This window comes from Pectinophora gossypiella, chromosome 10 (genome assembly GCF_024362695.1).
Source record: "Pectinophora gossypiella chromosome 10, ilPecGoss1.1, whole genome shotgun sequence".
In the NCBI taxonomy this organism is placed as follows: Eukaryota; Metazoa; Arthropoda; class Insecta; order Lepidoptera; family Gelechiidae; genus Pectinophora; species Pectinophora gossypiella.
The window spans coordinates 14,075,859-14,086,951 of record NC_065413.1 but is presented as its reverse complement, the minus strand read 5'-3'; the positions used below and the strand labels follow the sequence as shown (position 1 = coordinate 14,086,951).

The 11,093-nt window shown below is 40.3% G+C and overlaps 1 protein-coding gene across 1 annotated transcript; it reads left to right on the top strand.

Moving 5' to 3' along the window:
* Positions 1 to 56: 56 nt before the first annotated feature.
* LOC126370082 (DNA primase large subunit-like) lies at positions 57 to 1,461 on the top strand. The gene has a single exon (XM_050014796.1). The coding sequence runs from the start codon at positions 156 to 158 to the stop codon at positions 1,440 to 1,442; it is 1,287 nt and encodes a 428-aa protein (XP_049870753.1). The 5' UTR covers positions 57 to 155; the 3' UTR covers positions 1,443 to 1,461.
* Positions 1,462 to 11,093: the final 9,632 nt, after the last annotated feature.

Here is an 11,093-nt window from a genome sequence, read left to right as displayed (position 1 = left end):
GGATCTATTACTATTATTCTTAATAGCAATACCAGATAAAAATGTCAGTGTCATAATCGTATGGTCTGGTGTTTGTTTTGATTATTTCAAAAATTTAACAAAATTATAAATAACTTTCTAAAATGAACTTGAAATAATCAAATCGTAAACCTAATATGTCATTCTTTTATTTATCTCCCGTTAAAGGTGATATGCCTGTGCATTTGCTAGAGACAATCGTTATTAAGAGACTCGAATACTTGAGGGCTATTTTAAGACAAGATTCTGCTGTTTATTGTGAATATGTCTTAGAAGGAAGTATCTACGATAATGTTGGACACTTTATGTTGTGCGTAGTGTCGATTTTGGGTGAATATTCGGGAGTTACGCACTTCTTTTTGAAGGCTGAATTAGAGTTGTTTAAAAAACGGATAAGTTCACTTTCCCCGTACGACATGCGTTCATTTGCGAAGAAACTGCTAAGGACAATAAGAAAACATGAAAATACGCCTCCTTTCATAGAACCTTTACAGGTTTTATGTAGACATTTAATGTTGAAGGACATAGCACAGCACATTTGTTCTTCAACACATAGTAATGATTGTGCTTTTCATAGTATAAGCATACATTTCAAACATTGCCTTCCGTTTGTCGCTAGGAGAAGCGTCGAACTTGATAATGGACTTGCAATCCTGCCTTGTGGGGTGTGGAAACAATACCTAATGCATCTTTTCACTACTAATTTAAGAAACAGAATCAACAAATCTAATTTATCAGGATTAAAAAGTGATCCTAGAGTAATGGAAATACTAATGAAAATAAAACATGAACTTCCAATTGTTATTATGAATACTGGTGAGCACAAATTAACAAGTCAAACTGTTGATGTTTCATCAAGATATTTCCCTCCTTGCATGTTGAACTTACACCAATACCTGCGTAAAAAGCACAGGTTATCGCACTCCCAAAGATTCTACTATAGTCTATTCTTAAAAGACATTGGAATGTCTGTTGGAGAAGCCATAGACTTCTGGAGGACAGAGTATCAACAGAGTCCAAACAGCCATAGCTGTTGCCACAATTGGCAGAAAGATGAGAAGAAATTTGTCTATGGAATAAGACATATGTATGGTTTAGAAGGAGGCCGGAAGAACTACACATCAGTAAATTGCCAGAGGATACAAAACTCTGATACATCATGTTCCGAAGGAGGCTGCCCATTCAAATCATTTGATAACCAAAAGATGATACAAGTTTTAAATTCCCAAACTAAAATGACAAATACAATGATGTCTCAAATATGTGAATTAAAAAGAAAACATCAGTATACTTCTGCTTGTGTCCTTTATCTACAGAAGTGTTTGGAATCTAGTGACTGTGATAATGTTAGCTTTAATTTTACACCTGTCAAATATTATATGCTTGCTTCTAAAAGCAAGTCTATGGAGTTTGAAGAATCTTAATATATTATTATATTACTAATATTGTTATCTTTTTTTCTGTCTGCATTCAGCCGGGTCTGCTAGACAACTGCGCCGCGCGCTGCGCCAATTATATTGAGCGCTTCGACCAATAAACGATATGAATGCTATCTACGTAGATGGACGTCAAACGGCTATTGGTCGAAGGCCTAGATATAATTCGCGCCGCGCGCGGCGCGGTTACCGTGCAGAGCCTACTGGTCTTTTTTTTTGGCATGACGCGGTTTGCGTATTTGCCACCGGCAAAACGAGGAAACATTTCATAAAAATAAAAGGAATTATGAGTTTGAATTCATGTTTGGAACATAGATATAATTGATTTCACATCATTCCCAGGCTTGGTTTTTAAGCCTATTATGCCATTGCCTGGGCCCCCTATTACATAGCTGGCGAGGATTGGGTGTATGTACTTAACACCTCTACCTACCCCTTTGGGGATAGCTTTGGGAATGGGTTATGTGTTATTGTAGTGTTGGTTGTAGCAACTTTATAGAGAATGCTTGAAGGTTTTGAATACCTATACACAGTTTATGTATAAAACTACTAAGGTTGCAAAAAAAACGTAAGGAGTGGATATCTTTTGTTCGAGCCCTATGTCCCAACAGGGGATAATAGGATTAAAAGAAGATGTATAAAACTACGCATTATTAAGAGAGCGCAAATCTCAACCAAAGGCCGTCTGGAGTCTGGAAGAGAGTATCAAGTTTACTACTGCCAATTTGTGGCGTATTGTACATTCCGTTTATACTCAAATCTTGAGTCTGAAGGAAGTAGGTTTTCTCGCTATGTGTTCCTTCATGCTTCCTTCTTCTTTCAAGCGCCATAATGTCAACCTCGGAGTTTTTAGTCAACTTCAACTTTATGGTTTATGGCAACCGGGGGGCTACCGGCTAAGACGAAGCCGATTGGAGCAAATCGAACATCGATTTGATCCTGTCGTACCGCGTAAGCAGCCAAGATGGCGATCCCCGATTCGTGACGTCACATGAAGTTCGGCATGCCGATTGAACGAATGATTTCAGTACTTTTGACACGGTACTAAATCGGTACCGGCTAAAAAATCGAAGTTCGGCGTCTTATAGTAGAAAACCATTACTGCCAGAGTCCAAGTATAGAAGACACTTGTCCATAGAGAATGTCTGATAAAATCCAAAGTCAATCCAGGGATAAGTATTGTATTACCTGAAATAAGAGAACACGATTTAATCTTTATGAAGACCGTATGGACGTCACCCACGACGTTCGGATTTCGCGGGTTCCTCAATGTTTATGACATTTCGTTGTAACTTCTCTTTCTACTTGAAATTAATATATTGAAAAGTTTTAGTTCAATAAGAAGTAAATAGATTGGTTTGAAGCCGTGGTAGAAGAACGCTTGGTTCCCACTGCGAGGTTGCGGTTCGAATGAAACGAGGGCATAAACCAATGATTTTCGAATTTGTTTCCAAATTCATGTTTGGATCATAAAATATTATCACATGCTCATCGTTGAAGGAAAACATCGTGAGGAGACCGGAAACCTACATTCCGAAGAAATGCGTTTCGGAGGTATGTGACCTAATCTGTATTGGGCTGGTTTTCTCTTCGCGGGATAGAAGCATAGAATAAGGAATAATACTACGTATAGAACGGCAACTCTCCGCTCCCCACCAGCGTCTGCGCTAAGTTTACCTCACCCCCCCTTGGACATAGTTTAGACTTGGATCGTATAGCGTCAGACGTCACACACAGATGCGCGTGTACAGTCATGAGAAATATAATGTACCCACTTTAGGACTCTGTCGCACTAACATATTTGACATTTAGTGAGACTTACAGTTCCATTTGTCAAAAAAGTTAATGTGACATGGTACCAAAGTGTATACATATTAATGCTCGTGACCGTACGATAACGTCAATATGTTGTATCTGTGTAAAACGAGGTTGGTTGTATGAAGTGTCCGAAGTGTGCTAGGTCGGACAGTTGCTTCTGTAAAACCGAACCTGTCAAATCTTCAGGTTAGGCAAGCGGACCATATGAAAACGGGATAACGCCATGGAGATGTAAGAAATAGGTTTACTGGAAGCTTTAATTGCCCAACAGGCTAGAAAATAAAATTGGGTTACGAACCGTTATGTTGGTTGGTACCCTGTTAGGTATATTAATTGTTTGGTAATTAATTACTAAAAGCACGACTACACCACACGTAGGCGCAGTTCGTGTGAGTTGTATTGCAAGGTATGAAGTTGTATGACGTCATATTATAAATCTAATGTGGTAGCAGTCAGTGACGTACCCTGCTCGGTAATGTTAGCAATGTCCGAATATTCTATCGTGTGGGTTTTGAGGTGGAATGCCAACCTCATCAATCCAGGTGTCAGGGTTACTATTGAGCCGCCAACGGCCCCTGACATGGCCCATGTAACCGCTACTTACTTACATCAGTAAGTAGTAACCGGGACCAACGGTTTAACGTGTACTTTCGAACAATCAGGTGATCAGCCTGTAATGTCCTAACCAAACTAGGGATCACAAAGTGATTTTTGTGATGTCTCCCCACCGGGATTCGAACCCGGGGCCTCCGGATCGTGAGCCCAACGCTCAACCACTGGACCACGGAGGCCGCCACAATTTTAATCACGCTACATAGAATATTTTTTTCCACTGAAATAATTGCTTTCATTATCAAAAAAAGTAAAAAAGAGCTATTCGCGCTATAAGTTTATAATCTGCATTATTGAGACTCCGAGGGAGCCATTTAAAGAAATTTATATAAGTACTGACTGTTGCAAGTCGAAATATTTACGAAAACATTATGTACCTACCTATGTCTGTAAAAAATTATCTCTCCTTCCGAGAAACTGTGAAAGACATACTTACAATACAAGTGACAAAAATAAAATTACTATCCATATTAAAATTTAGGCTAAGTAAATTGAATTTTTTGAATTTGTCTTTTTTGGGGTTATAATAATAATAAGTCATTTATTTCAGGCATAAAAAACCCATATACAAAAATAAAAGATACAATAAAATAAAATTAAAATAAAATAAAATTATACAATAAAATGATATAAAATATGAAATAAAATAGGTAATACAATATTATGTTATTATTCTTATGTTTTCCCAGGCCGATGTAGGGACGTCCAATGTTTCGCAAAAGGGTTTGCGAAGTCTTCACTGATAGTCATCAGGATACCGTTCTGGCTGTTACGGAGCCGGTCCCAGAAGGAGGCAGTTCTAGCTCTTAGAATGGAGTAGAAGTCAGGCACTCGCGCGCCAGCGAACATGCCCGATGCACTGCAGTATCGGGGTAGTTTCATTATAATACGAAAAGCGTCATTATACTGAACCCTAAGCACGTTGTACGACTTTTTGGAGTACTTTATCCAAAGCTGACATGAATAAAAACACTGGCAAAATGCTTTGAATAAAGTGACCTTCACTTCATTCGAACAACGTGCGAACCTGCGCGCGAGCATATTACACCTGACCGCAAGCGCCCGGCGCTCTCTCTCCAAGTCCGCGTCGTCATTGAGACTATCAGTGAGGATATGTCCCAAGTATTTGAAAGTCTCCACAACCCGCACCGGCGAGCCATCCAGAAATACCGGCGGAACCGTCGCCGGACCTTTACCAGCTTTAAACACCAGCATTTCTGTCTTCAAGGTATTGTACAACAGACCGTGCAATTTTGAATACCTTTCACAGACAGCTAGGAGTTTTCGCAATCCGTTTATCGAGGGGCTGAGAAGCACCATGTCATCAGCATAGCTCAGATTGTTAACGCACAGGTTCCCAATATGGCAACCAACACCGGAGCCTCTCAGCTCCTCGATAAGGTCGTTGACATAGAGATTAAAAAGGTCCGGAGACGTCAGCCCCCCTTGGCGTACGCCACAATCTAGTCTATACTCACTAGACAGTACGTCGCCCCATCTCACACAGTTGGTTTGGTTTTCGTACCAGAATCTAAACAGATTAATGACCTCTTTCGGAGTGTTGGACCTAGCGAGTTTGCTCCATAACACGTCATAATTGACGAGATCGAACGCACGACTTAAGTCCAAAAAACAGGCGTATACTGATGTATCCCTATTAACATAATAGTCAACAGTATATTTGAGACTTAAGATCGCAGAATCCGTTGAGAGCCCAGGACGAAAACCAAACTGAGCGTCGCTGATTTGGAAGTTATTCGCCAGTACGGGCTGCAAGAGTCTTTCAAATATCTTACCAACTATCGTACCTAAAGAAATAGGTCTATAGTTTGTGTGGCTCGACAAGTCACCGGTCTTATTTTTAACGATTGGAATGACTACGGTTTTCATCATAGCATTAGGCAAAAAACTATATTTTAAGCAGAATGAAAACATTATAGCTAAAACCCTATATATTTCATCGCTCGCGTATAGTATGTGCTCCACACTCAAACCGTCATGCCCCGGAGACTTACCACGCGTCATGGCCCGCACCACGCGCGCCACATCACGAGCAGTGAATTGCCGAACGGGCGGCGCGGGCGCGGGCGCAGGACACCCTGTCGGTGGCGGCGGCGGCGGCCGTGGCGGTGGCGGGGGCACACACTGCACGGTCCTAGGTTCGACTCTAAAGTGTTGCGCGAACATTTCCGCAATACCTTTTGCGTTATCGACTCCGTTGACACACATTGGCGTAGCTTCACGATAATTTAACGATTTAGTAGTCTTCCAAAATGTTTTAAAATTATTTTTAGCCCTACTTATAGCTAAAATATTTATTTTTATGTTTTCTTCATTTCTCTGGCACCATTTTAACTTATTCTTAAAATAATTACGTGTGATACGCATTTTGTCATAAATATAACCTGAATTAGGCCTACCACATTCTGTCCACCAATTAAAATACATTCGCGCATTTTGGTGACTTTCCCTTACGTGTAAGTTCCAACCGGCGACCCGTCGACCACTAGCTTTTTTGTTGGTCTGAGAAATACAACAGCTGATGGCAGCACTTTGCAGCACATCAACTACTTGGTCATACATCGCATTGATAGTCGTCTTATAATAGCTATCTACATGTACACACATAACATTATCATCACAAGACACACATTTACTAGAAAAATCGATACATTTTAAATGCTCATAACAGTACTGTCCATATTTATTTATTTGTTCCAGGTCTCTATTATTCCATAGAATTTTACATTTATTTTTATCTAAATTACATACATTTTGACTAGATTTAGCTATCACAGATTTTACATTTAATTTAATAAGTAACGGGAAGTGGTCGGACCAATATACGTCGTTGTCCACACGAATATCACTAATGGTATTCCATGCCGCGGTAGTAGTTAAACAATGGTCTATCCACCTAAGCCTTCCTGTCATTTCGCACTGAAAGGTATAGGTATCGGAGTCAACACCGAGCGTATCTACGTCCGCACACACCCATAGCTCGTCACGGCAAAACTGAAACAGCTCTTGACCAAAACGGCTGTTTGGATGGGCGTTAAAATCGCCTAATACATAGGCTGCCTCCGAATTACTTTCATTAATAATAGCACTTATAGATCCCAAACAGTTAGTAAATTCGATAAGGTTCTCATCTTTATTATTGTCATATGGCATATATACACTAAACACCAGAAATGCACGATCACTGTCTTTCACTTCTATACAGATAATTCTCTCATTATGACACTCCACTACGGACACAGATGAAAACGCAGACTTACGCCACATAAGTGCCAGGCCGCCATATGGTCTCCCCCGCAGTATGCCCGTCGACGTATCTACAGAGGTCTTAGCATTGAAGCAGAAATCTGTATCAATTTCGTGCAAAAAATTGGTGTCATGGGACAACAGCCAGGTCTCTTGCAATGCCAGGATGTGTACCTTCTTACATAGTTCCCGTATATGATGAACAGATCTTTTGATACCCTTACAATTAAACGTAGTCAGTGTAATGTTTTTGAGGTCGTCATCCATTATTGAGTATTTGTGGGTGCGCTTGGACGAGCTGGACGCTCCCGGTACCGGCGATATACGAGACCAACTGGCCAAAAGCTAGCATTCAGAAACTTATTAGTTTTGCTACTCGGAATCACAATTTTGAACGAATTAAACGTCGTTTCCTTGTTCTGTTTTAAGAGAGTGACAGATATACACATCTCTCCCATGTCATGTATATGCTCAGTGATATCGTTCTCAGTTACATGCTTTTGTGCGCGAGATACATAAATAGAACATAAAGTCTCGGCAACCGCTATCCGCGCACTCGACTCCAGTGTTCCACGCATGTTTCTCTTCTTCGGTTTTCTATGTGAAACTACGACGTACCCCTCAGTATCAACTTTCGGTTTATTCAAGGAACCCGCAGGATCGCGCGTAGCTGCTATAGTCCGTACGTTTTTCTGTTTAGTAATTATAATATCCCTATAAGTAGGTGTAAATATAACATCAGCTGTGCGCGTGTCATGTACGTTAGGTTGCGGAGCAATTGTGAGCGCCGGTGATAGCAAACCGGTTTCGCATGACGACCCTAGTGAAGACGTCAACGCGGGCGGCGCAGTGGCGCGGGCGGGCGGCGGCTGCGGAGATGCGGCCCGCTCCTGCAGAGATGCAGAGGGAGGCGGGGACTGACTAGGTGACTCACGATACGACGGTCTTCTCGATACTCGTCGTCGAGTATTATTCACGCGTTCTATACACTCATTGTAACGATCGGATTGTTCTTTTATTGTGGTCTTTATTATGTTCATCTCAGATTTGAGAATCGTTAGGTCTTTTAGTAAGCGGGTGACGTCCACATGGTCGAAAGATACAGGTGGCAGCCTGTTAAGGTCCTTGGCCACAAAGTATGGCTGCGTCGACGGCTCGGATTCCTTCAAAAGTTTAATGACATCTTTAATATCCTTCTTCGCTTTGTCCTCGCCTTTTCTTGCAATTATGCGTCCATTACTTGAAATAGAATCAAAGGCAATCGCCTTCCCGTCACTGATTTCGCTTATCGAAAAGTTACTAGCACATATCTGCACTATACTTAGTTCGTCAAGAATATCAATTTTATTTTGTACAAAAGTTAAAAACTCGTTAATTATCACTTTTGGTTCGGACATCATCTCTAACACGCGCAAGCGCAATCTCGCCGCATATATCACGCGCGCATGCCCGGCGATGACCGAGCGAGGACTGGTTATGATACGTTTTTACAATAGAATACCAGACAGTATTTTGAATGTCAGAAAATGAAGCTTACTTTATGTAAAAAGATTAAAAGATTAATCTTTTAAAAGATTAATAATTATCTAAATGATAAAAAATGCCTGGTACCTATTAGGTAAATGTGTTTCTCTACTTATCAAATAACTAGTACCTATGTAATGTATGAATACCTATATTGATTTAAAAGATGTGTTGCTGTCGCAGTTTCTTGTCATTTCCTTTCAGCCATAACACCTTGCGAAATGTAGAGTCAAAAATATTAAATTGATCTTCAACAAGTTTATCCATGATACGTTGAATTAATAATTGTGATTCTAATTCCCGGCGCATCACTGGTTGCAATGGTGATGCCGCGCCTTACTAGTCCCGTACCTACAACACTCCGGGGAAATCAGGAACACGCCAAATAATCCATTAGGTACATTACTTAGCAAAGGACGTATGAATATCAATTTATAAAAACTGACGCCCGAAATCTCTTCCGCAATAGTGCAGCCCGGACATAACATAAGCTGACGACTATATCCCAATTGGGGTAGTCAGAGGTAAATCCAAGGTACTAAGTACGGTCACGAGCATTAATATGTATACACTTTGGTACCATGTCATATTAACTTTTTTGACAAATTGAACTGTAAGTCTCACTAAATGTCAAATATGTTAGTGCGACAGAGTCCTAAAAGCCAAAACTCTACTTATATCAAAATCTCGTTACTACCGCGTGCGTGCGACCGAGACAGACTTACACAAAGTTCACACGCGCTCCCTTATGTTACGGCTTGAATAGACTAAAGAGGTCCCTCCACCCGGGGGGTGAGGTAAATCAAGGTCGTATTGGCGCGGGGCGAAGAGTGTCCCTACTTTACATAACATAACAAATACTTTATTGCACAAACAGGAAAAAACAGAATACAAAAACAAAAGAGAAATATAATGAGTACGATAGGCGGCCTTATTGCCACGTAGCAATCTCTACGTAATTACGTGCGTTTACGAACTGTGAAGTGCCGTTCCATGGCATTAAAAAGGCGCAAAACTTGTGTGAAAAGACCTTTATTACCTAATCTAAAGGCAGATAACACTAGAGCACAAGAAAGAGCAATTTGAATAAGAAAAGCAAAGAATATGGTTACTATTAAAGAGTTTTTACAACGGGAATACTCTGACTTATGGATTATGAATACACAAATGTCTCTTTTACATGACGATATTAATGTTCATGGCCGGATCGTGAATTTGTGGGGCCCTGGGCTGAAACTACTTGAGGGCTTATCTTAATACTCAACTAATAGCAAAAAATATTTTAACAGACATTTTTTTTCAAATTATGGTCTACTTTTTAGCGGGATCTGGGGGCCCCTTGTAACCCCGGGGCCCTGGGCTGCAGCCCAATCAGCCCATAGGTAGATCCGGTCATGTTAATGTTGGTAATTTTTTGGAAATGCTCCGATGAATTTGTACAATTTTGATTTCAGTAAATTACATTATTAAACTTATTGTACTTATTCTAAAATAAAATAAAAACATAACGATAGTATAATAGTATAATAATAGTATAATAATAGTCCTCGTTCTCCTACCATAGCCGGAAACGGGGGTGTATGGGACATACCTAATAGTCTACCATTTATGGTCAGTCACATCTCTAGCGCGAGCAAGCCAACGCGTCTCAATGTTTGGATCTTGTAATTTAATTAATATCCTAAGTAATACAGTTCATTCAATTGTTTGTGTGGGGTTTTATTAAAATTACCAGCGCTCCCTACAGGGACACACACCATTGTTTACGAACGTGACATACGTTTACCCGACAAACGATTGATTAATACCAAAAAATCCACAAGAAATAGAATAGGTAGACGAAGGAAAACATATATCGCTAATGTAGCCACACATTACGAAATCGATTGGATAGGTAGCAAGTTTTCTTTGAAGTTGAATCGATATTATTGACCGTCTGTCAAGGATGTGTTAAACATAGTATTATGCACCGGCGATGCATTTTTGATGAAAAATTCAAGAGCATTGAATTAGCCCATACCATGTGTATGCGTTGTCGATGCACCCGTTAGAGCATATGTGTCTACACTCAGCGGGATCCCCTGTCTGGGAGACATAAGAGTGATGCAGAGAATTAAATCTGGATCTGGAAAACAGAATTTGTTCAATCAATATTATTCGAGTTTTTACGGCCACGTCAGCGGTCTTTGACGGCTGAATAATAACCCTGACACCAGGGTTGATGAGGTTGGTTATTCACCTCACAACCCACACGATAGAAGAAGACGGCCAAAGAAAAATACTAAGTAATTAACAATGGGACCACCTGGGAACCATCCTTTTGAATAAAAAAATAATTTTCCAAATCGGTCCTGGAGTCTTCGAGTAATCGGGAACATACTTACATAAAAAAGATTGATTGACGAATTGAGTTTATGT